This window comes from Mytilus galloprovincialis, chromosome 4, assembly GCF_965363235.1.
Source record: "Mytilus galloprovincialis chromosome 4, xbMytGall1.hap1.1, whole genome shotgun sequence".
Taxonomy (NCBI): Eukaryota; Metazoa; Mollusca; class Bivalvia; order Mytilida; family Mytilidae; genus Mytilus; species Mytilus galloprovincialis.
This window is the reverse complement of record NC_134841.1, coordinates 33322057-33350052: the sequence shown is the minus strand read 5'-3', so window position 1 is coordinate 33350052 and position 27996 is coordinate 33322057. Positions and strand designations below refer to the sequence as shown.

At 32.9% G+C, this 27996-nt stretch overlaps 2 protein-coding genes across 2 annotated transcripts; one reads left to right on the top strand and one right to left on the bottom strand.

Moving 5' to 3' along the window:
- The first annotated feature begins 10 nt into the window (after positions 1-10).
- LOC143071934 (NFX1-type zinc finger-containing protein 1-like) lies at positions 11-8212 on the top strand. The gene is made up of 2 exons (XM_076246631.1): positions 11-6026; positions 6842-8212. The coding sequence occupies exons 1-2, from the start codon at positions 38-40 to the stop codon at positions 7573-7575; spliced, it is 6723 nt and encodes a 2240-aa protein (XP_076102746.1). The 5' UTR covers positions 11-37; the 3' UTR covers positions 7576-8212.
- Positions 8213-10645: 2433 nt separating this feature from the next.
- LOC143071933 (lim and transglutaminase domain protein ltd-1-like) lies at positions 10646-26222 on the bottom strand. Its single transcript, XM_076246630.1, has 9 exons — positions 26097-26222; positions 23328-23507; positions 21442-21630; positions 20613-20848; positions 17691-18828; positions 16894-17071; positions 15659-15936; positions 13020-13199; positions 10646-10996 (listed from the first exon to the last, which is right to left on the bottom strand). Exons 2-9 carry the CDS (start codon positions 23505-23507, stop codon positions 10940-10942), a joined length of 2436 nt encoding a protein of 811 aa, XP_076102745.1. The 5' UTR covers positions 26097-26222; the 3' UTR covers positions 10646-10939.
- Positions 26223-27996: the final 1774 nt, after the last annotated feature.

Here is a 27996-nt window from a genome sequence, read left to right as displayed (position 1 = left end):
TCTTAATTGATTTAAAAGTCAGAATCGAACAGTAAAGATGTCTTTAAAAAGTCATGGAAATTGTTTGACATCTAGACGCATATTGGAAATGTTTGAAAATAACATAGACGATAAGGAATTATTGGTCTGTATAACATCGACAAATAATTTAAAATATTTTATGAATAAATCTGATTTGAAGCTGGAAACAATTTCTGCTTTTGTACATATTGTAAGCAAGGCACTTAGAAGCAATGGTAATGCAGACCTAATATTACGGCTGTTATGCGATATCTCAGATTCAAGCCTTCTTGGTTTAAATGGCTTAAGCCTAATACAACACTATGACGAACACCTAGAATGTTCCCATCCACTAAACTGTCTATTGGATGATTTTATTCTGATAATTCAGCAGCTGTTTATGAGAACACCGAGTTCGGCAATGACACCACAGACAATTGGATTAGTTGATTTTCTAAACCAAACGATTATAGCGAGCGACATTTTAGTCGAAAAGGAAACAAAACTTAATAGCGTATCAAAATTAAGGCACGATATAATTCACACTTTAACAGAAAAGGCAAAATGTAAGACGATACCAAAAGTTGAAGACGACTTTGAAGATAAACTGTTACCGTCAGACGATTTTCGTCGACTTTCCATCATACCGAGCGATCGAGATGTATTTGAACCAACTGAATTTCTTCGTCGAAACAAATCAAAGGGACGGTATACAAACCTTGAACACTATCTTGATGTTCAATTTAGATTATACAGAGAGGATTTTATTTGTCCACTTAGAAGCGCAGTGAAAGAGTACATACAAATAAATCATGACGAAAATCAACCGCGTTGTCGTCATATTCGTTTAGAAGATGGACGGTTATATCGTAATGTAAAAATTATGGGCACAACGTTATCACATGAGTTTGGAACGGTTTATGAAATCGAGCTCGATTATCAGCAAGTTAAGAAAATAAACTGGTTTACCTCAAAAAGACTAATTTATGGGTCTCTTGTCTGTCTTTCATTTGATAATTTTCGCACAGTTTTATTCGCAGTTATAGTTGATTCTGACAGAAAAGATTTGGAACGGTCAGGTGTATTCAAAGCCCAAATATTCATAACTAGAAAGGATCAAAATATATCACGTAACATTAACGGTGTAATGATTGAGTCATCATCAGCATATTTTGAATCTTATCGCCATGTTTTAGCGGCATTAAAAAAAGTTAAAGGGCACATACCATTCAAAAGATACATTGTCGATTGCGAAAGAGATATTTTGCCACCGAGTTATATAAGAGAAGGGTCTCAAACTTATGACTTCATGCCTGTCTCGGAACAAAGAACTTTTGTGAATATTTTGAATATTGAAGAATGGCCTAGTATGGACGATCTTCACCTTGATGCTGCTCAATGGGAAGCATTTCATGCAGCTTTAACTAAAGAGTTCGTTGTTATACAAGGTCCTCCAGGTACAGGTAAAACCTACATAGGACTTCAAATTGCTAAAATACTACTTTACAACAAGCTCGTTTGGAGTGATAGGAATGTTTTAAGGGATGAACGTAGGTTATACAGGAGAATTCCAGATGAGGAAGATATGTTTGAATATGAATGTAAAAATTCTATCATGGTTGTCTGTTTTACAAATCATGCCTTAGACCAGTTCCTTGAAGGAATAATAAAATTCCAAGGGTCAATTCCGAAGGAAGATATTGTTAGAATAGGGAGCCGCTGTAAGAATCCATCAGTTGAGCAGTTTACCTTGTTCAAACATCGATCAAAGTTCCTATCGAACTATCGTAAAACAGCCTACAAACTACAACGTTTAAAAAATATAGATAGCAACACCATTACACTCGTGGACAGATTAAAATCACGCATGGTGCAAATCAAATCCAGATTGACAGCTATTCAAAATGAACAAATTGTTCTTGGCTTCATTGTTTTAAAGACTGTCATGTCTAGCGATCATAGAAAAGAATTCAGAGAAAAGCCAGACAAAGCTTTCTACCGATGGCTTGAAGTTACAGAAGGATTTTGGTACAAAGAAGTTGAGAAAATCTACCAAGGACGCCAAAATGGTTCAACAGGCCGGTACAAACACAACCACATTGCTAACGATGATGCTGTATATATTGATATTACAAGTGAGGCAGAATTCGAATATGCTGAAAGACACATAGAAGATGACGAATACAACGAGGTATATAGTACCGAAAACTTAGGTTTAGACATAATAAAACAGCTCAAGAAAAACGAAAAGAAAAATGTTGAGGAAAGATGTCGTGACGTATTGCGCAATGAGGCAGAAAAGGTAAAACAAAACATCAGATTTGGAGAAAAGGTGATCAGAGAAACAGCAGATATCATCACAGATCTCTGGGAACTAACTTTAGAAGATCGATGGAAGTTTTATCGTTTCTGGGTCTCCCAGTATATAGAATCACAAAAGCAACAACTGCAAGACACCGAAGGACTTATCAGTGCATTATTTGATCGATACAAACAAGCCAAATTTCAAATTGATGAACTTATTATGAGCAAAGCATCTGTAATTGCACTGACAACAACGGCTGCAGCTCGATATTACGATTCTCTAGCAAAACTGAAACCAACAATTACAATTATTGAGGAGGCAGCTGAAGTATTGGAAGCACACATTGTTACAGCCCTCAGCCAAAATTGTCAACACGTCATTCTTATAGGTGATCACAAACAACTAGAACCTAAACCAGCTGTTCACGAACTTGCAATCAAATACAATTTGTCAGTCTCTCTTTTTGAAAGAATGATAAATAACGAATTACATTATTATTGCCTACAAAGACAACACAGAATGAGACCTGATATTGCAGATCTGGTGAGACATATTTATCCTGCTTTGGAAGACAACGAAAATGTAACGTATTATGAAGATGTTGGAGGAATTCGACAGAATCTTTATTTTATCAACCATTCGAGCCCTGAGGTTTACAGCGATGAAGGGAGAAGTTATTCAAATGAATTCGAAGCTGACTACGCAAGAGAATTATGCAGATATTTGCTGAACCAGGGTTACAAGCCGAGCCAAATAACAATTTTAGCAGCTTATTCGGGTCAGATGTATTGCATTCAAAAGAAAATGCCAAAAGCAGAATTCGAAGGTGTCACCATATGTGTTTTGGACAACTATCAAGGCGAGGAAAATGAAGTCATCATCTTGTCCTTGGTCAGAAGCAATCAGGAGGGGGTGATTGGTTTTCTTAATAAAGAAAACAGGATATGTGTTGCATTGTCTCGTGCCAAAAAGGGAATGTACATCATAGGCAACATCGATACCCTAACAAGGAAATCTAAACATTGGCAGGTTATATCAGATACACTAAAACGTAAAAACAGTATCGGCAAAGGTTTGTTTTTGTATTGTCAAAATCACCCCGAAAAGCAGGAAATTCAAGCAATATCTCCAACAGACTTCTTGAAAGCCCCCGATGGTGGATGCGGTATTCCGTGTGAGTTTAGGTTGAATTGTGGTCATGCTTGTCGATTTAGATGTCACAGTTTTGATAGGGATCATATAGAATACGAATGTATGAAAAACTGTCCAAAGACATGTCCAAACGAACACAAATGCCCTCGAAGATGTCACGAATCAAATCCATGTGAATGCTGGGTAAAAATAGAAAAACAACTTTCATGCGGGCATATTAATCAAGTAAAGTGTTATATTGAGCCAATGGAGCATAAATGTTATACAGAAGTACAGAGACTTCTCAAATGTGGCCATACCGCTTTAATGCGTTGTCACACAATAGTTGACAGCTATAAGTGTAAAGAAAATGTAATCGATACAAGATCTAAATGCGGTCATGAATACGAAAGAGAATGTCACGAATCGAAGCGTGTATTCGAAAATGAAATCAAATGCTTGATACAAACAGAAAAGACTTTCAAGATGTGCAAACACACACTAATCGTAGAATGTCATACTGATTTAGATAAAATAAATTGCATGGAGTCCGTCACAAAGAAGTTCAACTGCGGACATTCAGTTGAATCAGATTGCTTTATGGCAAAACATGCAACTTGCAAAGACAAATGTAGGAAGCTTTGCGACAAACTTCATGTATGTAACAGGACATGTCATTTTCCGTCTTCCTGTTATTGTTCCGCAATTATAGAAAGAGTTATAACGGGATGTCAGCATATGCAGAAAATGTCTTGTTCAGAGGACTTAAACACATTTAAATGTTTGGAATTTGTACAGAAAACTTTACCAAAATGTGGCCATACAAACAAGGTAGAATGCTATAAAAACCCGGAACAGATTTGTTGTTCATATGATGTTCAAAAGAAAATGCCCAAATGTCAACACGAACAAATTATTTCATGTGGTGTAGATCCGGCATTAGAAAGTATTAAGTGTATGTCAAACGTTGACGTATACTTAAAAACATGTGGCCATACTCTAAGCGTTGCATGTTGGGAATCCAAAGAGGAAAGAGAAGGTTCAGCTTTGCAATGCAATGTAACAGTTCCATATACTTATCCGTCATGTAACCACACAACAAATATCCCATGTAGTATGAAACAAGCAATCGATAAAATCGATACGGCAGAAAACCCGATGAATACGAATGATATACCTTTATGTTGTCATCACGTTTCGCAAAAATTACCCTGTGGGCATTCGATTGAAATTGAATGTTATAGAGCTGGACATCCTATAAAATGTACTTCAAAATGCCAAAAACGGCTTTCCTGTGGCCATATTTGTACGCATTTGTGCATTGAATGCCAGGGCGGCTTGATCCACAAAATATGCCAAAGAAAATGCGAAAAGGAGCAGCTATGTGGACATAAATGCAACGGTTACAATTGTCTACATTGCAAACCTTGCAACAAACCTTGTACTTACGCTTGTGACCATAGAAAGTGTACCAACATATGTAGTCAACCATGTAAACCGTGCAAACAACCGTGCGTCTGGCAGTGTCCACATTCCAAATGTTCCAAATTATGTAGCGAAATATGCGACCGTCAAAAATGTAGTCAACCATGCAAAAGTATCCTGGGATGTGGACATATATGTTCTGGATATTGTGGCGAGCCTTGTCCAGATATCTGTATAGAATGCAAACCAAATCAGTTTCCGGGCGATAGTAGCAATCCGTATTCAAAATTTTACAAAACAGTAACCCTGAAAGAATGTGGTCACACATTTACGGATACAATTTTAGATGCATATATGAGGAAATCAAAGGATGCTCTTGTTATAAAATGCCCAACCTGCAAAACAATCATTCATAAACATCCACGATATGACCGTGTCCTCAAATGTAAGAAGCAGTTTATCGAAGCAGCTAAGAGCAACATTTTGGAAAGGAATACCAATCGTCAAATAACATTTCCTTGTTATAGTGGAGACATTGTAAACCTTATAAATACGTATTTGAAAAAATTCGCAACCTACAGACAAATTGTTAAGTATTTAAATTCTGATCAAAACTTTGTTGACAATTTATCGTTCACAACTTCAATTGCTAATAGGATATACGATACTGTTAACCAGGGATTAAGTGATATACATAGTTTTGAAGACTTGTTTCAGGAAATCTATAAGTTACATACTCTTTGGGTCGTAACAATATGTTCAAGTAAACCGGATGTTTTGGAAGCTGCCTTTAACGACAAGCGTGTTGCTGAAGGAGTCAAACCTCTCGAAGACAGCAAAATGCAAAGTCATTTGATTGAAAGTGATGTTCCTCTTGATATAAAACATGACTCCTTTACCGCTGCAGGAGCGAGACCTAAAGATATAACAAAAACGACAAACATGACCTACATTAGCATTAAGGGGAACGATGTAGTTCACTTCATAAAAGCACAAATTGTTCGAGCTGAATATGATCACCAACATATTGATGAGTTACTTTCCTTTCTTATCGCAAGCCTTGAGAGTATAGAGGAAGATGTGCATTTAATTAATGCTGAAGCATACCCTGTCCTACGAGATAAGATGGGAGTTCATCAGGATGAGTGGGCCATATGTAGAAAAGGTCAGTACAGTTCACACACATATACGCGTATTCATAAATAAAGGCAACAGTAGTATACCGCTGTTCGAAATGCATAAATCAATTGAGAAAAAAACAAATCCGGGTTACAAACTAAAACTGAGGGAAACACATCAAATATAAGAGTAGAACTAAGACACAACAGAAACACAAATTTAAAATGTAACACACAGAGAAACGAACTATAATATAATAAATGTGAAATAAAGATAATTGATTGAAAAATTATTTCATTCGTCAAACCTTCAAAAAGAAGAATATAAAGTAGAAGAAAATAGCTCTAACTTCTTTCAACGAAAGAGTTTATGATTTAATCACCATAGATACAAGGATAAAAATGTATGACACGAGAGTTTCGTCTACAAAATACTCGAATAAAATAATCAAAACGACCAAATAAAGTATGAAGTTGAAAAGCATTTAGGGTCTTAAAATCCGTAAGGTTTTGCCTAATTTAATCGAGGTAATCACTTGCATTTGTAAAAATGGGTATTTTGAAGAAAAAAAAATAATATTCATAATTTTACTTTTCTATAAACTCGCGTTTATCGGACTTCTTAGTTATATTTAGTAGCAAATGTGTACTTTATTTGTGTTTTTTTTACGTTGGAAACATAAGGTTAATAAATAAAGACGACGACGATGAGTATTTTTAAAGTTGTACTACACAAGGTACACGTAACAGTCCGCAAGATGCCGTACTTATTATTCTGAAAGATGGATTTCTCTTCAATTGTTGTAATTCATTTGAACATAAACATTTATTCTATATCATTTGCTCATGAATTCTTTTAAAGGTCACATCTTCTCTATAACCAACGATGATATAACGTGTTGTGTATGCCGAGAATCAAGGACGAAAAAGCAACACAAAGAGTCCGTGACACGAGATGCAACTAAATTGGAGTTTCAAAAAGATACAAGGAGTTCCCCAACACAAATACACTTTTCAAGGGGCGAAGTAAGGAAGCAAGTTTCAGACCAGACTCACTTTAAAAAAGAATGGGACAGATCAGTTAAAGGTAATGGACAAATGAAAGAGTCTAGATTCGCAATTAATGAACGAGCAGGAAGAAGTAGTACACCCCAGAGAAGACCAAGAGGTAACTTTAGAGGTCGAGGTCGCTCAGCCAATGAAGAAACACGTGGAAATCGTTCAATGTCACTTAATGACTTTATCACGCCGTCATCAAGTGAACGTATCAAAATAAAATCCCTTCCGAATCAATCAACTGGAATTTCCGATGAATTACGAAACATAGTGAGCGCTGAGGAACAAGAAGACTTTCCAATTTTGACTACAATTGATAAGAAACCGAGCGGCAATCTAAAATGGAACTGTCCAAAGAAAGATAATCCGACCATAGCAACCACAAAACAAAACATGATTAGCGCAGAGGAACAAGAAGACTTTCCAACTTTGACTAAAATTGATAGGAAACCAGAAGGCAATCTCAAATTTTACCGTCCAAAGAAAGACAATTCGACAATTACAGCCACAAAACAGGAGAAACGAAAGAAGAGACGATGATTATTTTCACATTATTAAAGGGAACCATACTATTGACTAGAAAAACAAAGTGAACAATCAAATACTTTTCACTGTGAGGGTTTAAGTTATGTTCGCTCTTATAGTCAATTTTAACATGCGAATGATGCCACTAAGTAAACCAAACAACTGTTACACATAATCTGAGGTAGAATATTAGTACAAATTTGTTATAATGTTTAATTTAAGGGAACACTTTTGTTTATCCATGTTTTTTATACAATGTACAGATTTACTGTTACTTGAGGTTTCTTTAAAACAATTTATTTGTACAGGTCAGATTCAGATATTCGTTTTTTTTTTATTTTGCCAAAACTTACTGAAAAATGTGTTGATGTGCCATTAATAACTTGTGATACACTTTATTCGTACTTTGCTTAAAGGTTTTTTAATACATGTAGATCCGTTTTCTTCGTTTTCTCTTCTTATATCGCAAACTTGGTTTTGAACAATAACTAGTTTCGTCGAAGAAGTGTTTTTATATTTATGGTTAAATGTTTGGTGTATGAAGTGTGATTCAATTTTCCGTAATTTTGACCACCCTTAAAATACTATATGCAGTGTAGTATTAATAATATTGTGAATAAAACATTTGTAAAACATGGAACTGATTATCAACATTTTTAATCAATTGAAAATAAAGTTGAAATTTTTTTTGTTCATGATGTTTCTGATGAAGAAATGGTGATTGTATGCTCAAGTAAATAATATAAAAAAAGATATGGTATGATTGCCAATGAGACAATTATCCACAAGAGACCAAAATGACACAGACATTAACAACTATAGGTCACCGTACGGCCTTCAACAATGAGCAAAGCCCATACCGCATAGTCAGCTATAAAAGGCCCCGATATGACAATGTAAAGCAATTCAAATGAGAAAAACTAACGAACTTATTTGTATAAAAAAAATGAACGAAAAACAAATATGTAACACATAAACAAACGACAACCACTGAATTACAGACTCCTGACTTGGGACAGGCACATACATAAATAATGTGGCGGGGTTAAGCATGTTAGCGGAATCCCAAAATTGGTTCTCTATATGCATTAAAAAGTCATTATAACTGAGGACGGGCAACTCTGGCTCTTTATTGAAATTCAATCATTGTGTATACATATGTTAATTTTCAGTTAAATTGTATACTTGGTTTGCACTTGCCACACACTTTTTGTTAAAGTTTAAACCAAAATGAACATTTGAGTTTCAATTTGAATTTGTTAAATATCAATGCATCTGTGTTACAGGCATTGTGTTTTGTCATAAACTTAATAATATAAGTTTATATGACAATCAATACACATTGTGAACACGAGTTTGTTAGATGTTAAAAGATCTTGTTTACAAGCATTAAAATTATTTTCATCAAGTCTCACTTGTTATTGATTTAATAAAATTATATAACTGAAGCTACTTTTATTTGATTTGTGTTAACGTTTTGTAATTCCGATATTCAAATATTTGTTTTTAAATGAGGGTTGATACTTATAAATTAAGGAATGTATCTCCCCCATGCAAAGCTCTGATTCCTTTCACGGATTTGGCTATACTTTTTGGAACTTTTGGATTATAGCTCTACATCTTTAATATAAGCTTTGGATTTTACATATTTTGGCCACGAGCATCACTGAAGAGACATTATTTGTCGAAATGCGCATCTGGTGCAGAAAAATTGGTACCGTTAATGTTATTACTAACACTGGGTCGATGCCTCTACTGGTGGACTGTTAGTCCCCGAGGGTATCACCAGCCCAGTAGAGTACTGGCATGAAAATACGGATTTTTTGTGTTATAAAATTTGCCGTTACAAAATGTTAAAAATTATTATAAATTAAGGAATGTATCTCCCTCATGCAAAGATCTGATTCCTTTCACGGATTTGGCTATACTTTTTGGAACATTTGGATTAAAGCTCTACATCTTTTACATAAGCTTTGGATTTTACATATTTTGGCCACGAGCATCACTGAAGAGACATTATTTGTCGAAATGCGCATCTGGTGCAGAAAAATTGGTACCATTAATATTATTACTACCACTTGGTCGATGCATCTGCTGGTGGACTGTTAGACCCCGAGGGTATTACCAGCCCAGTAGCCAGTACTCCGGTACTGGCATGAAAATACGGATTTTTTGTGTTATAAAATTTGCCGTTACAAAATGTTAAAAATTATTATAAATTAAGGAATGTATCTCCCTCATGCAAAGCTCTGATTCCTTTCACGGATTTGGCTATACTTTTTGGAACATTTGGATTATAGCTCTACATCTTTTACATAAGCTTTGGATTTTACATATTTTGGCCACGAGCATCACTGAAGAGACATTATTTGTCGAAATGCGCATCTGGTGCAGAAAAATTGGTACCATTTATATTATTACTACCACTTGGTCGATGCATCTGCTGGTGGACTGTTAGACCCCGAGGGTATTACCAGCCCAGTAGCCAGTACTCCGGTACTGGCATGAAAATACGGATTTTTTGTGTTATTAAATTTGCTGTTACAAAATGTTAAAAATTATTATAAATTAAGGAATGTATCTCCCTCATGCAAAGCTCTGATTCCTTTCACGGATTTGGCTATACTTTTTGGAACTTTTGGATTATAGCTCTACATCTTTTATATAAGCTTTGGATTTTACATATTTTGGCCACGAGCATCACTGAAGAGACATTATTTGTCGAAATGCGCATCTGGTGCAGAAAAATTGGTACCGTTAATGTTATCGGATATAAAAATCCCACATGTCGAAGGAAGACTGATATGACCATTGAAAAAAGGAAAACAAACAAACAAACAAACAATCAACTATTACAGTTAACAAAAACACTACGCTGACGACTTATCATTCAGCATCATGAACAACATTAAAAAACGATGGTTGACTCAGGTGCTTTGGGGAAATCGGTATGCGGTACCTGCACTACTATAGTGACCATGAGGACAATCATCGTCTTGCTTGTTTCAAGATATATCCTCGCGACAAGTAACATTCAGTAATGTTCATAATTGTTCTAAAAAAAATTCCAAAAAAATCACATCATCATCCAAGCATACAGTTTGAAGATGTTATCTTTTAAAACAATATTTTATTGACAAATGTTCTCAACTCAATGCATGATTCATTATTTCAGTTAGAAACATGTAAATTAAATAGATCCCAGAAATGTAAAATGGCACAGAAGTTTATTTCAACAGGAGAAATGAAATTTTTTTATTCATTTTGATGCATTTGGGCTTACTGTCAAATGGAAATGCATGTGATATTTCTGCGAGTGAACTGCAAACTACGAAACCAGCAACCTTATGTCTTGTTGTCTTAAATCCTTTTATCTGATTTATACGTTCTCCTGGTCTAATCTCTTATGTTCTAATTTGGAGATAACATCAGTCACCTGAAAGACAAAATTATTACAAAACCATTTATTTTATTCTGCGACATGATATATACATTTCTATATCCTTTTATAATAGCATACAAGGTCGCTCAAAAATGCAAGTGATTACAAAATTCTTCGAGGTAAGGAAAGGTGTAAATAAGTTCAACAGCAAGAAAAAAAATCTTTAAATTAAAAAACACCAAAGTTGTATAAAAAGCAAGATGTGGAATGACTGTTAATGACACAACTCTCCACAGAGTCCCAAAGAAGAAGATTTGGTCTCTTTATGTCATATATAAAGCTATAAAAAGCCCCAAAATGTCAAATGTAAAACGATTCAAACGAGAAAACAATCAGCCTCCATTTTACTATATTTTGTTCTTCATTATATGCTTGCAATTTTCTGCAGATCTCTTTTACAAGCTTACCTCATAAGAATATAATTATAAAGAGCAATATAAAAGTCTAATTGTAATCTTAAAACGGTAATTTCTAACAAACTCGCTAAAGCTACCCACAGAATTGTTCGATTACGTAAAATGGTGTGCAAAAGGAACTAGAGGCTCTAAAGAGCCTGTGTCGCTCACCTTGGTCTATGCATATGATATTAAACAATGGACACAGATGGATTCATGACAAAATTGTGTTTTGGTGATGGTGATGTGTTTGTAGATCTTACTTTACTAAACATTCTTGCTGCTTACAATTATCTCTATCTATAACAGTACTTTCTGTGGAAAATGTTATTGAAAATCTTCAAATTTTAAGAAAATTGTTAAAAATTGACTATGAAGGGCAATAACTCCTTAGGGGGTCAATTGACTATTTTGGTCATACTGACTTATTTTTAGTTCTTACTTTGCTGTACATTATTGCTGTTTACAGTTTATCTCTATCTATAATAATATTCAAGATAATAACAAAAAAACAGCAAAATTTCCTCAAAATTACCAATTCAGGGGCAGCAACCTAACAACCGATTATCCGATTCATCTGAAAATTCCAGGGCAGATAGATCGTGACCTGATCAACAATTTTACTTCCTGTCAGATTTGCTCTTAATGCTTTGGTTTTTGAGTTATAAGCCAAAAACTGCATTTTACCCCTATGTTCTATTTTTAGCCATGGCGACCATCTTGGTTTGTTGGCCGAGTTACCGGACACATTTTTTTAACTAGATACCCCAATGATGATTATGGCTAAGTTTGGTTAAATATGGCCCAGTAGTTTCAGAGGAGAAGATTTTTCTAAAAGATTACTAAGATTTACGAAAAATGGTCAAAAATTTACTATAAAGGGCAATAACTCCTAAAGTGGTCGACTGACCATTTTGGTCATGTTGACTTATTTGTAGATCTTACTTTGCTGAACATTATTGCTGTTTACAGTTTATCTCGATCTATAATAATATTCAAGATAATAACCAAAAACAGCAAAATTTCCTTAAAATTACCATTTCAGGGGCAGCAACCCAACAACGGAATGTCCGATTCATCTGAAAATTTCAGGGCAGATAGATCTTGACCTGATAAACAATTTTATCCTGTCAGATTTGCTCTAAATGCTTTGATTTTTGAGTTAGAAACCAAAAACTGCATTTTACCCCTATGTTCTATTTTTAGCCATGGCGGCCATCTTGGTTGGTTGGGCGGGGCACCGGACACATTTTTTAAACTAGATACCCAAATGATGATTATGGCCAAGTTTGGTTAAATTTGGCCCAGTAGTTTCAGAGGAGAAGATTTTTGTAAAAGTTAACGCAGGACGACGACGACGGACGACGACGGACGACGACGGACGCCAAGTGATGAGAAAAGCTCATTTGGCCTTTCGGCCAGGTGAGCTAAAAATAGATCTATAATAATTTCATATTTTTCTTTAAACTAAGCCAACATCGTAAACATTAAATATCGAATGACTCATTAACTTTTCACAGTTGTCTGACATTATTATTAATGAAAGGAAATAATTGATTTTCATAATAAGACAGCAACACATCGACATAAATAACACAGCAGACTAATAAATAAAAACGTACCCATTTATGTATCTGTGCTGCTGCTGCATTTTTCTTCCTTGTTTCCTCATACGAATACTTCTTTATAATATTCATTGCCCTTTGTGCATTTTCCGGTTTTAAACTTGCACTTCCAGTGTTATTTTGGATTGCAATTTTGTGTTTTGCTTCTCTAGAAATAGCTTGTAAATCATCTACTGTCTGCGAAAATAAATACAAAATATCTTTCATTGCACAGTTACAAAACATCGTCAAAATCGCAACCAACGAAAAGCCAAAATATAATCAACACCCGCGTATGGCACGCCGTTATTATATTTATTCAATTTCGAGATATCTTATTTAGTTAAATAAGATATCTTATAAACTAATTGAGATATCTTATAAACTTTTAGAGATATCTTATACAATGTATATTAATTGAGATATCTGATTTATTAAATAAGATATCTTATATATTAAATAAGATATCTTATATATTAAATAAGATATCTTATTAGAATGTTTATAAAGATATCTTATTAAATATATAAGATATCTTATTTAAAATATAAGATATTTCTATTAATTTATAAGATATCTTATTAACTATATAAGATATTTTTTATATAGTTTATAATAGAGATATCTTATTTACTTAATAAGATATCTCCATAAGTTAATAAGATATCTCTATTAGTTTATAAGATATCTCTATTAATTAATAAGATATCTCTATTAGTTTATAAGATATCTCTATTAATTAATAAGATATCTTATAAAGTTTGTATTTAAAAGATATCTTTATAAAGAAGTAAGATATCTTATATACTTTTATGAGATATCTTATTAATTAATAGAGATATCTTATTAACTTATAGAGATATCTTATAAACTTTTAGAGATATCTTATTATCTTATAGAGATATATTATTAACTTATAGAGATATCTTATAAACTAATAGAGATATCTTATAAACTTTTAGAGATATCTTATTAACTTATAGAGATATCTTATTTAATTGGTTATAAAGATATCTCTATTAGTTTATAAGATATCTCTATTAATTAATAAGATATCTCTATTAATTTATAAGATATCTCTATTAATTAATAAGATATCTTATAAAGTATGTATTTAAAAGATATCTTTATAAAGAAGTAAGATATCTTATATACTTTATAAGATATCTTATTAATTAATAGAGATATCTTAATAACTTATAGAGATATCTTATAAACTAATAGAGATATCTTATAAACTAATAGAGATATCTTATAAACTAATAGAGATATCTTATTTACTTTCAAATTAAATAAGATATCTTATAAAAATTAAAGATATCTTAATACTTAATAAGATATCTTGTTAAATAAATAAGATATCTTCAAAATTGAATAAATATAAAAACGGCGTGCCATACCTGCGTATATATATTACGGAAGTTACGTACTATAAGAAGCAGTATCTGCTAACCTTAATGGAGCACGTCTGATAATCACGCCCAGTGATTGGTTGGGTAAAAAGTTGTAGCTCAGTCTTTAGTTTTTCTATTTTACGTTATGTGTAGTGTTGTTTGTCTGATTGTCTTTTTTTTTTGTTGTTAAACATGCCATTTCAAGTTTATTTAACGATTTCTGGGTTTGAATGTTCCTTTGGTATCCTGGTATCATTCTTTCTTCTGTTATAGACCCTATTACTCAATCAGATTTGATATTAAAAAAAGTTTTTAAGGGAAAAGTTTGGCAAGGAATATGTAGACTTTTTTTTTTTAAATCAAATTTGGCCCAAAAAATAAAGACTTTATGTAAATTTTTATAATGTCTTTTGTTTTTTTGTTTCTAAAGCAAGATTTTGATTTTGATTTTAAAGAGTTTATGGTGAACAGGTCTTTATAATTGCTGTGTATTCAAATCATAAGTAATTTACAATGTTTGTCAATGGATTGTACATGTGAAAGTCTGCCATTAATAATCATCATAATTAATCTCGTGACCAAGACCCATATGAAAGGGTTAACGTACCTTTTTTTTTAAATTGGCACACTTAAACTCAAGGGAACTTCAATAATTTTAAGAGAAAAAATTAAAGGTAAAACTAAAATGATGGTTTTGGATCAAAATATCGAATCAACTTGATTCTAACTGTTTCGCTGGAGCAACCGATACATTTGAAGTGAATTGTGTCGTAATATGAAGTAATAGAGATTTTATATACACATACTAAATTTTTTTTTAATATTCTTTTCAAATGGTGTCATTTGAACTGCTTGTGATCGACTGCCGTTTTTTATTATAAGGTAACTTTCGTAAGATTATGGAGGACTGGATCAGGATTTACAAATGAGTAATAATAAGCACACATGCACTCAATTAGTTTTGATATATGTATCTTTTTAACTAATTAAAACTTTATCAAAAATTTTTGTATTATGAGAGAAATAAATGATCTAACAAAATTGAGTTAAGTATGATACTAACAATAGCAAGTGGTTCATGATATGAGCTGGATTCTTGTCAGCTCATCCATGTTGTTTAAAATTTTAGAGTTCTGGTATTATTTTTGACTGTCCTTCGACAACATTGAACATGTACTACATCCTTTGTATCTTTTTTAGAAATCGGTACCATAATATAATGCTATAGAAATTAGTGCAAATGTTGCCTATACATTTTAATACCTCTATTTCTTTCTGTTTGTCACCAAAAAGTACAGACAAAGCACAGAGAGTATTCGCGACCTGCTCATTGGTTACGTGTGTATGGTTAAATTCACCAACAGCATGGAGGATATCTGGTAATTGTTGTGTGAACCCTTCCAACGATTTTAGTTGTGAGGCGAATTCTTCCAAATGTCTAATGCTTTCGGTAAATATTCTTTCATATGGAGATTTGTGCAACCTTTCAATCGTTTTCTCTGTTGTAATTAAATGTCTTCTCATATAAGCATCATGGATATCTGAAAAAATTAAAAAAAAAAAACAGTATTGGAGACATGCGTTAAGTAAAAAAATAATTACATTCTACATTGTACAAACTACATAATTTTTATACAACGTGGTATTGAAAATATAAAAAAAAAATGAACGTAGTGTTGTGCTAAGTTTAATACCCCTACCTGAATTCGAAATCAACAGTTAAATAAACAGTAAGTATGAATTTATTAGAACTCATCACTGAATAGTTGCTGACCAAATATGAAGTCAATGACATTATGATAATTAGTATCGGAGATATTTCCGGGGGGAAATTTCATTAACTACGTTTCAAACAGGAAGTAGGCATCTACCAAAAATCCGAAAAACAAATCTTTTCATGTACGTTACAACTCATCAAGCTGATAACAAATTAGAAGTTGTGCGTAGTTTCCAAGAACATGTTGACGAAATTATATGTTCAACTGCCAGTGGAAAACAGAAACAAACATCATTTTGCTCAATGCAAAAAGTAAGTTATTGTAGGTTATTCTCTGAGATCAAAGGGTTGAGATCTCTAAAACTAGTTAAAGGAAGCCATAAGTTCATACGTTGTCCCATTATTAAGGAACTCTGTCAATCTTCTCAGAGGTCTAAATGTTTTTTGTCATTTAAAATGTTTAATGGCAAATCAATGGTAGACAGATTCCCAATTCTTGAGACACAGGGCGATTAAGAGCTTGACATAATGTATAGGCACGTGTCTCTGATTTTCTTTGTCTTCAAATCGATTCAACACTTTTATTTGAATGTACCTAGTCTCGACCTAAAAACAATGGCAATCTACAGAGAGGTATTAATTGGTTATTTATCTATTGATACAATGTGATTTTTTTACATGTAAACTCGTGATTGTACATGTTTGGCGCTTTGTTAACAATAAATACATATGCATGTAAGTGGACGTTGATATTTAGAGCAAGAAAGTTTTATACACGTACCTTTCCTAAAGAGTAGAACTTGCAGTTTTCTTTCTGCATTTTCAATGTCTGAATCCGTTTCCGGAATTTTCTCTTTCTTACATCTTTGAATGCCTTCCTCAATTTTTCCAATTTCTGCTATCCCAGCATTTTCAATAAAAGCTAGAAGATTGTGCCTTGCAAGACGTTTGTTTGTTTTCTATAAAATCCACATAAAACCTAATTAAAAATATCAAAAAAATCTCGCGAAGAAAATACAACTTCAAATGTATATCTGAAAATCATATAGCTGTGGAAAAGAAATTGACCATTAATAAATTAATTAACAAGAACTTAAAAATACGACTGATTACAAGGGTATAAAAACAACCAGACTAGTTTGTAAAATGAGCAAAACTAATACCTTATAGTAAGTTACAAATACATGATATACGAAATGAGAACAGATTCGAAAGAGGAAACCGATAGTCATTTGTTTATCTTTTTGTTGTTTTAAGTTTGCCACGGTTTATGTCAAACTTAAGCATATAACTATCCCGGATTTTTTACCTCGTTTTTATTACAATAAAATGATTGAAAAACAAACTACCGTCAGCCCTGATCTGTTCTGAGTCATATACGAAAACGGAGTTTGGATTTCTGGATAATTTATAACCAGGTTTAATCCACCATTTTCTACATTTGAAAATGCCTGTACCAAGTCAGGAATATGATAGTTCTTGTCCATTCGTTTTTGATGCGTTTGCCATGTGATTATGGACTTTCCGAATTGATTTTCCTCTAAGTTCAGTATTTTTGTGATTTTACTTTTCACTAACCTCATGTGAGAATTTATACGATGTTGTAACGAAGTAGTTGCAAACAACACGCATGGTAATGTTTTCATCACTTAAACTCCTACGTTTTCCGGTTAGAATCTTGATACCGTAATCTCCTTCTTTAATAAGCGTTGTCGTGATTTTAAGTTCCTTTTTCTCAATTGTTGTTACGACTAAAGATGACTGGTCTTCATTATCTGAATCCCTCAATTCTGTTCTTATTTCTATAGATTTTGACATTTCACTGTCAAGGAGAAAACTTAAATTGGTTGGTTTATTTTTGTCTGTTGTTACAAGACCATTACGGTGAGATGGGAGAAGCAGTCCTGCTCGTTCGCTTGTTAGACTTGGTCCAAATCCTAACATACCGGGATTGAAGGGCGTTAGTCGACAGTTTTGTGTTCTGGTAGTACATCTTATTTGAAATTCACAAAGTCTTAGCAATGGTTGTTTTTCAGGCGCTCCATAAATTACTATTCTATATATTCCTTCTACAGGAAATTGTATATTAAAATTCCATTCGGACCCATTTCGTATTTTAGCTACTAGTCGTGGCATATTTTCTGGTTTCAACATTTCATTTCTATCTTTCTCTTTTGCGCTTTCTTCTTTTAATAAAAAGTCATAGTCCATATTTAGTTCGTTGGCTGTTTCTTTGGGCCCTTGGAATGTTATTGTAACAGCGTTTCCGGCAGCTTTCAATGAGCATGAATTTTCACTTAATAGTGTTAACCCTAATGCCCAAAAAGGTGGTAGAAGATATGCTTGATCAAAAAACTTATCTCTTGAAATCGGCTTTGATACTAATTGCCAATTTGATTCGTCAGGATGACATCTGTAAATAAATTGATTTGGATCTGGCATTATATAGTATTCTTTAAATGCATTCCTAAGCACTCCTTCATGAGCTTTTTGTTTTTGTCCAATGGATTTTCCACTTTCCTCTATTCTTATCCAACCACCTGCCCTTTTTCCAAATACTGACCGACAAACCCAAAATGGATGAATTATATGCCATGAATCTCGCAAATAAACAGCGTTCCAGAAGCATGCCAGGTCTTCACCATTTCTGTCTCCAGGTTGGTAATCTCCAGCCTTACAGACACCATGAATCCGAACACATTGTATGTCGGCTTTTCTACAGGTAAGCAAATCTTCAATTTAGTCATATCGGCAAATTACAAAATAGCATCTGGAGAAAAAGTTTTTGTCTTTTATCTTACTTTTTCGTATTGCATTTGTAAATGCACTTAGATATTTGCAGTCAACATTGCATGAACTATTTATGTTTTTTGTGTGAAGCAGAGGATTTAACTAAAAAAGTATGTTCCCAAATAACTTTTTTAATACTGTAATCATATTTTGTATGTCTAAAATAAGACTTTCGCACTTGAAACTGGGCGCTACCAAGCATCGAGTAATCACGTCGTTTATGTATAATTTGCCGTCAGTGTATTGAAGAAAAGTTCTGTTTAATCTTAGTGTGTTCGAAATATAAGGAACTTAGATTGGAATTCATGAAGAAATATTACTGGTCTAGGCTAAGTGTGTTAAATTCTTTTTAGCTTTTGAGTTTAAAGAACGCCAAACATTTAACCAATTCAGGAAAATACAATTTACTGTATTTAAAATCAGAGACAACATAATAACATGAACATTCTCTGTCTGAAAACTTGTTAACTTTGAAATCTTATATTGACACCGATGAATTTTAAAAAATGTATGTTAGAAAAAAACAAACAATATGTTTAAAACAAATGAAGTTAGAATGGAAAATATTTCAACAATTTTTGTTAATTTTATTTGGAATATACATGTGTAATATTCGTATACTTTCATAAAAGTACATATCAAACTTACTACTAGTAACTAAAATGTGTATGGCATAAACCATTAGTATATTTGCTTCCAAATCATTATATAATATTCATAGCTGAGATTTTTTCATGATACAGATTGTTAGAAAAGCTCTCAATTTTGTTTCATTTTTTGACTTTTTACCCGTGATGTCGTTTCGTCAAACATCGCACCGTGTAAACGCTTAAATCGGATCTCGTTTGGTTAATCAAAATGTAGTCATTACCCCTTCTATGTCGTTGATGTAAGACGCTGGAATTTATCCATGCAAACTTTTAATGCTCCACCTACGATAGTAGAGGGGCATTATGTTTTCTGATCCGTCTGTCCGTCTGTCCCGCTTCAGGTTAAAGATTTTGGTCAAGGCAGTTTTTATGAAGTTAAAGTCCAATCAACATGAAACTCGTGTTCCCTAGGATAAGATCTTTCTAATTTTAATGCCAAATTAGAGTTTTTACCCCAATTTCACGGTCAAATGAACATAACAAATGATAGTGCGAGTGGGGCATCCGTGTACTGTGGCCACATTCTTGTTGTATACTGAAATAAGTCTGCAGTTATAGAAGTTATCTATATATAAATTTTCTATGTCTAGATGTGGATATCATAGTTTTTATAATGATTTCTATCCTTTGCTTACATTAGCAATACTACAGTTGCCACATGTGGAACAAGTATATTGTATCTCCCCATCCTTCCGGAACACACGAGAGCACCCCCGGTATTTGATGAGGTTTGTGTGGGTCGTTTCTTTAGTTTTCTATGTTGTGTTTTGCTCACTGTTGTTTGTATTTAGTTTTTTGTTTCTTTTCCATGGCATTATCAGTATGTTTTCAACTTATGAGTCTGAATATCCACCAGGTATTTTTTGCCTCTCTTTAATGCATTCATTTTCAGTTCATACTTTTGCCTTAGCTCAAAGCGCCAGGTATATCATGTGACAGGTTCATACACTATCGTGAATCAATAATTATAATTTCTACCAAATATATAATGGTAAGAAGTAAATAAATACTTGTAAAGGTATCTTTGACGTAACATAAACTCAACATGGCCGATAAATACCTGCAAAGTAATGCGAAAAATGAAGGATATGTGCTTCGTTTATGTCCAAGAAGACTGAGAAATCCTTTTGGTGTGTTGTCATCTCCTTTCATAGATGTGAAGTTTTCTACTTCCTGATTACTTAACCAGACTAAAATTGCTCGAACCATTATTTCATCTCGGGATTCCTTACCACGGGCTGGCTTATCGAGATATGAAATAAGGTCTTCAAACTGATTCAATACTGATGCCGGAGCCTTAAAAGAGATATTTTTCATTTAATATTTTCAACAAAAACTAAATAGATTCTTCCAATATACAAACAGTCCAGTAATTTATATGTAAAACATAAGTTGAAACGTTAATAAATTTCAGATATTGGATAAAATAGACACAATTATAACACTTAACTTTCCAAGTATAACTATTTAGTTTCGGTCGATAATTGGAAATATCGACATAAGAGTACATTACCGATCTAGCATGGCTCCCTAGTTCTGCCTGAATAATTGGTAACAGTTATAAAACACATAGTCTTCCTAGTAGCATGGCTACTTAGTTCTCACTAAGTAATGTGTACACTAGAAATAAACAGACCTACTTTTCTAGCATTGCTATTTAGTTCTGAGTATTCAAATTGATAAAATAGACAAAAAGCGCAAAACTTTTCAAGCATGGTTATATAGTTCTGTCTGAGTAATTGGTTAAATATACTAAAAAGCACCTCATTTTCTTAGCCTGACTATCAAGTTCTGCCGGAGAATATGATAAAATAGACAAAAGCATCTCACCTTAATAGACCTTTGTAGTTCCACTTGAGTAATTAGTGAAATAGACAAAATGATCTAACCTTTCTAGCATGGCTATCCAAGTCTGCCTGAGTAATTGGTAATAGTTCCTCCTCATTGATTGCATCGTCACTAGTTGTATCAGGATCCCAATTATCAAACATTTTAATTCCACCAGGTAATTTTAACTTTTTTTCAATTTTAACTGGTCTCGCATCTGGGTAGTCGTTTTCTGTGGCTGGAATCTTCACCTAAAAACGTAAATATTTGTTCTCTTTTTATTGGCCGGACATGCATTGATAAGTTGTTTACGGGATAATTTGCGATTTTTTCCAATTTCAATTACGCTTGCCAATAATTTTTTTTTCACAGAATGTCAGATGTAGACTATTATACATTATCTTGTGACCGTTATCAAGTCTTGCCTGAAAATGATTAATTGTAAAAGCAGAAGTATTTTACTAATAACAGGTTACTTTTGCATTGGTTATTTATATTGATGGATAACAATAATACCAAAAAATTGACATAAGGGGTCGCCATGACTTGATGTCAAGCCTGAAATACTACTGCCAAGACAACATGTGAATAAAACTGCCGTTCATTTGTAAATTAAACTTAATTTGTAATATTTCACAGGATTTTACACGTGTATTCACAGTTTATCATTTCTTTGCAATAATGCTGAAAGAGCTTGCCTTGCACATATTAAAGAAGTTAATATTTACAATTTATGTATCTACTAGTTTAATTTTGCAAAACACTAAAATAGTTATAACATGTCGGGACCTTGTATAGCCAACCATATTGTACAGATTTTTCTCATGTTAAAGGCAGTACGATTGGCTATAATTGCTAACATTCAATACATTTGAACTTTGGTGGATAGTTGTCTCGTTGGCATTCATACCACACCTCCTCTTTCTTTTTTTTTATACTTAATGAAAACACATAGCATCTCTAAGTATTAATAAAAAAAACATTTTAAAGCCGAATATGCAATATTTCGTGTTATAGGTTACCCTACAGTGTTTATTATTTTTCTATACTTCTTTTATGAAGTCGTATCTAATTTGAAAAAAAAGTGCAACATGTTTGTAGTCGTTCCGTTTTCATTATAAATTTTTAAATAACTCTATTATTTTTCCTCCATAAAGCTGCAATCTAAATTCACGTGGCAGTTTTATTTTATTTTATAATAATTATTAATTAAGTTAATCCCTGCCATTCGTGATTTTAGTTGTATTCGCTTCCATTCGTGATTTTAGTTGTATTCGCTTCCATTCGTGATTTTAGTTGTATTCGCTTCCATTCGTGATTTTAGTTGTATTCGCTTCCATTTGTGATTTTAGTTGTATTCGCTTCCATTCGTGATTTTAGTTGTATTCGCTTCCATTTGTGATTTTAGTTGTATTCGCTTCCATTCGTGATTTTAGTTGTATTCGCTTCCATTCGTGATTTTGAGTGAATCGCTTCCATTCATTATATTAGTTTAGAAGAAGATCACTAACAATATTATCTTTTAAAATATTTTATCTTATTTTTTTTTTTAAAAACATGTAAAACTTAATGGTTGACCGATCTTGTAGCGTTACTCTGGTTAATATCTTTTTACTGGTTAAGTGAAATGAAAGCTGTAAACACTTCCACTTGTTCACTGCTGAGGATTCTATCTTGTTTCCTTTTCAAATTATCAAGTTTTGTCGTTCACTTGAATGAATAAAGGCAACAGTAGTATATCGCTAAAAGTCATAAATCGATTGCAAGAAAACAAATCCGGGTTACAAACTAAAACCGAGTGTAACACATCAACTTTAAGAGGAAAACATGGAAACAACAGAAAAACTGATGTGCAACAAAAAACAAACGACAATGCAACACACACAGAAACGAACTATAAGATAAAATGTAACAATTGCCATAACACTTTTTTGAAATTCATACTTACCAATAGCTCGTCAGAGTCACTCTCAAAAGGGATAATGAAACTCTCGAAATCTGACGTTTTGTTCATATCATCAGATGAGCTACTTGAAGGCGCCCTAATGAATTCTGAATCTAAAATAGATTCTTCTTTTTCTTCTTGTTGCGGCGTTTGGATCTCTGGTTTACAAAAAATGTGTCCCATCTGCAATAGGAATATTATTGTTTATCTTTCCTCCTATGCATTTCTTGGAATAAATTTGGTTAAAAGCAACTACGTGGAGACCATGTATATTCCATATTAGGTTAAAAGTATGCAGGGCTTATTTCAAAACACGGTTAGTAGTGGTGTTACGTCCCTTTATAAGAACAAAACAGTACTGAGAAAGAAAAAAAAACTGTAAAGGTTTCAACCAACAAAGAAATTGATTATGAAATATTGAAAAAAAGTAATATAACACACTCAAAGCTAACAAGTTGTTATTGTTAGAATTTGTTTGTGTATGACCAATGGAAGTAGTTTCTTAATGCTATAAACGGTATTGAAGACTAATGTCTTGCTCACTTTTATAGGTAACTAGTCTAAAAACCACATATTAAAATAGTCGGTAAGCTAAATTCGTTACATAATATGCTAGTGACGTAATACGGTATATATGGGGTCTCATCCCATATGGAATTAACTGACCCCATATATAACGTATTAAGTCACTAGAAAACTATGTAACTAATAATGGTAAGGTTTTCCAATGTTTATGTATGATAATCATATGTTCCCTACAACAGTATAATATAAATGACTTCAACTACTAGAATAGCAAAATGTGTATTGTTATATTTCAAGCTATAAGCAGAGGCGGATTTGGAGGGGGGCAGGGGGCCCGGGCCCCCCTTTTTTGGAAAAAAATTGGTTGCTTATATAGAGAATCACTGAAGCGTGACTGGAGCGGACCCCCTCTTAGGCAGTCAGTGGGCCTCCACTTACATGTATGAAAATTTCTGGATCCGCCACTGATAAGTCCAAAGAAATATAGATAAGTTTTAAGAAAAATCAAATACAAATGATTGCTAACATAGGTTTAAACGGGTAGCATGAGACTGACAACAGTCACGATTGCATTAAATTGATGCAGATCGAGACCAAATAGCAGAATAATCATATTAGCTGTGTAAATACATTGTACAGAAGGTACTGTTATTAATATTTTTTTTTATATCTCTCTTAAAAATGTCAAATATATCAATAAAGTATGATAAAATTGCTAAAAAAAACCAATTCCTATTAAAATATCTGTGTGCAATACCGATCATATGCATATAACTCTATATGGATCTGTCATCCAAACTAAATCATTTAATGGAAGAAAAATAACAACGTAAAAGAAAATTGACGGAAGACTGAACTGTTTCGAAATCAATTCTTACAAATTAAAATTTCAATTAATTCAAGTATATAAAGAGATTTTGAAGAATGTACTTTGTCACCCTTTAAATGCCTACTTATTTGTCGTTGGATTGCGGTCTCATTTACTTATACACCCTAGCTTCTGATAATTGTCACCATGGATTTTCGATTCCTGTTTACCTAAAAAAAAATAGCACGGATAACGATTCCGATTTAAATTTCTTTTTGTCAACAAAGCTCTGACTGCTATTCTTTTCAGCAAAATCCTTATTCTTAAAAAAAAAAATCTACCCATATAACAAGTTATATGGTTCGCAACTGACCCCCTACGGATCCATAGAAGGTAAGTAAAATTCATAGGGGGTGAGGCCGGAGGCCGAATCCCCTATGGCTTTAATTCATCTCTATGGTTCGTAGGGGGTCAGTAGTTAACCGTAAAAATATTTCCTTTCTCCATTTAAACCGTATACCTAACAACAAAATTATTTTCATTTATCTTTGTATAATACTAATGTAAATGGTTTTGGCCCGAAACGGAGAAAAAGCTCGGCAGAGCCTCGCATTTCTTCGTTTTTAAGCCTCATCCTTATATCGTTGATATGTCAAGTCAATGCACTTTTATTGTCTATGTATCATAGATCAAATTTATTCGGTCAGTTTATGTTCACTTGGTTTATTTTGATTGATTTAAGCTATTTCAATTGATGTTTTATAGTGTATCTTTCTATGTTGTGTTGTAACACTCAGTGACTATTGTTTTAGATAAGCGTGAAGGTTTGGTACAATTACAACGTTTACACACACTGCAATTGTTTGGACCTGTCCTAAGTCAGGAATCTGATGTTCAGTAGTTGTCGTTTGTTGATGTGGTTCATAAGTGTTTCTCGTTGTTTATGTAGGTTACTAGACCGTTGGTTTTCCCGTTTGAATGGTTTAATACTAGTAATTGTCTGGGGCTCTTTATCGCTTGCTGTTCGGCGTGGGACACTGCTACGTGTTGAAGACCGTACTTTGACCTGTAATGGTTTACTTTTATAAATTGTGACTTGGACGGAGAGTTGGCTCATTGGCACTCATACCTAATCTTTTTATATCTATATACATGAACAATGAAGCAGATCGAGAAGAATGATATACTCACCGTCTTTTTAAAGGACTGGTCATTATATAAAGTTTTTTTTTTATTTTGGGGTTGGTCATTTAGACGTTCATCTTTTGATTTTTTTCTTTTTCAAACTGAAATTGAAAACATCATACATGACTGTATAAATTACCATGCATTTTAGTGTAATCAACCATTAGGACCGAGTATCAATCAAAAACTTAAATCTGAATAAAAATAATTATACATGGCTAATAAACGAATAAATAAATAAATAAAATACTTACTTTCAGTATCAATAAAATTTCTTTCCAGTTCTTGGAACCAAGTCACATAAAGTATAAACGCTCACAATAAACATGATAAATAAGACAGTGAATCGTTATATTTTTTGTTTAGTTGTTTTGTTTACGGTTAAGCATGTGCATCATACTTAAATAAATGGTTATTTAGTTATTGATTGGTTCGTTAGTCACGTTAATTTATTTTAGCATTTAACAAAACACAATTACTGCCTTTTGTATGTAAAGAGGAATGGCTAAAGTATAGTAGTATACTTTAAATATACAATGAATAATGCTATGTTGTGCCAAATCTTCGTTTTTTAAATTTTTTAAATGAAAATCTCTGTGTTGAGTGAGTTAACTCATACAGCATATGGAAACTGCCAATCGAGAAAATCGTTTCTCGTGTTTTGTTTTGTAAAAGACACAAATTATCGGTAAATTTCAAATGATTTTTTACATTAATTTTGTAAATGATATTTGTTCTACACCAATGCAAAGTTGCGGTAGGTATTTTTGTAAGAGATAAATTTGTCCTGGTAAAATATGTCTGGGCGGACACATATGGGTCATTTTCAAAAAATGTCGAATTTTCAGTACACACATGCTAAATGTTTTATTTCTAATGGAAATTTCAGTTGTAATGGTTTAAATGAAAGCTTGTCGGATTTGTGATTCGGAACATTAATAATAAACACACCTTACATCTATTTTGATAAGATTAAACTGCATTTAAGTCCGATTTTGGGGGTATTTGTGTGCGTACATTGTCAGAAAAACACATTTCAAATGATTTTTTTCCGATTTTCTGATCGCCTTGATATCTGCAAAAGGGACTTTTTAAGAACGTTAATTATAATTCTAAGGAAAAATCGTAGCTTCTTTAATATTGTATGTGACAGATTATCTACAAACTAAATTCAATCAGCGTACAGGAGGTTCATGTCTATCCTGTTACCGCTACTTAAATCAGTCGTTAAATTATTCTCCCTATGAATATTGAATCAGTCAGTGTTGATTTCGAAAATGCAAAGTAATCTTTACATTTAAAACGCCTCGTTTCTTGAACGACAGTGTAGAGAAAAGAAATTTCAAGACATTTAGTGAAAAAAATAGAGCGTACTTTTTTTTTATTTCTATGCTGTTACCAACCATTTTGATTAATTACACTAACAGTATGGTTGTAAAAAGTGCAATAACGTGTTGGAAACCAAATTCACAATAGAAAACCATAATCACTTCACCAAAGGGAGTAGTTATTTCACAACAGCAATCAAAAACGAAGAAATTTGTCTATCCTGTTATGTCTATCCTGTTACTAAGGTTGCTATGGTTACAGTAACAGGATAGACAATTATAGACAAAAACGTAGTTAATTGTTTTATCTTAACATGTAGGTGGAAAACGAATGAAATATTTCATTGTTTGAACCCATCATAAGATTATAACGTCTTAATCTTCCCAATTAAGCATTTGCATGTGCAATACTGATATCGGTAACAGGATAGACAAAAAGGTAACAGGATAGACTTTTATATAGTGATATATCAGAAACGTACGTTCCTGTTACCAACGAAATAAAGAGAAAAGTAAATTAACTTATGAGGGATTTACTTGATGTTGGGTTTATTTGAAAGGGTGAAAAAAAAAGACCGAACAATATAAATTGCTATCTTAGACTTGCATTACTGGTGGTAATTTTTACAATCTTTGAAAACCAATTTTTAGAGCCATTTTTCAGTACAACCTAGAAAATTAGCAAATAATCTATTATTTTACAGAATGAATATATATACATGTATATAGAAGTTTATTCTCTTGAAAACCATCTAATTGGTAACATAAAACAAGCTTAACATTTTATCTAAACCTTTTCTTAATAACCCAAAATTTCTTTTGAAAA

Bases quoted from the DNA above. Each gene is read 5' to 3' on its own strand.
- LOC143071934 (XM_076246631.1), top strand. From the start codon at position 38: ATGTCTTTAAAAAGTCATGGAAATTGTTTGACATCTAGACGCATATTG. The intron at 6,027-6,841 runs GTCAGTACAGTT...ATTCTTTTAAAG, and splicing joins GTGGGCCATATGTAGAAAAG to GTCACATCTTCTCTATAACC.
- LOC143071933 (XM_076246630.1), bottom strand. From the start codon at position 23,507: ATGGGACACATTTTTTGTAAACCAGAGATCCAAACGCCGCAACAAGAA. The intron at 21,631-23,327 runs GTAAGTATGAAT...TTACGTTTTTAG, and splicing joins GTGACTCTGACGAGCTATTG to GTGAAGATTCCAGCCACAGA. The intron at 17,072-17,690 runs GTTAGTGAAAAG...TGGATTTTATAG, and splicing joins CGTATAAATTCTCACATGAG to AAAACAAACAAACGTCTTGC.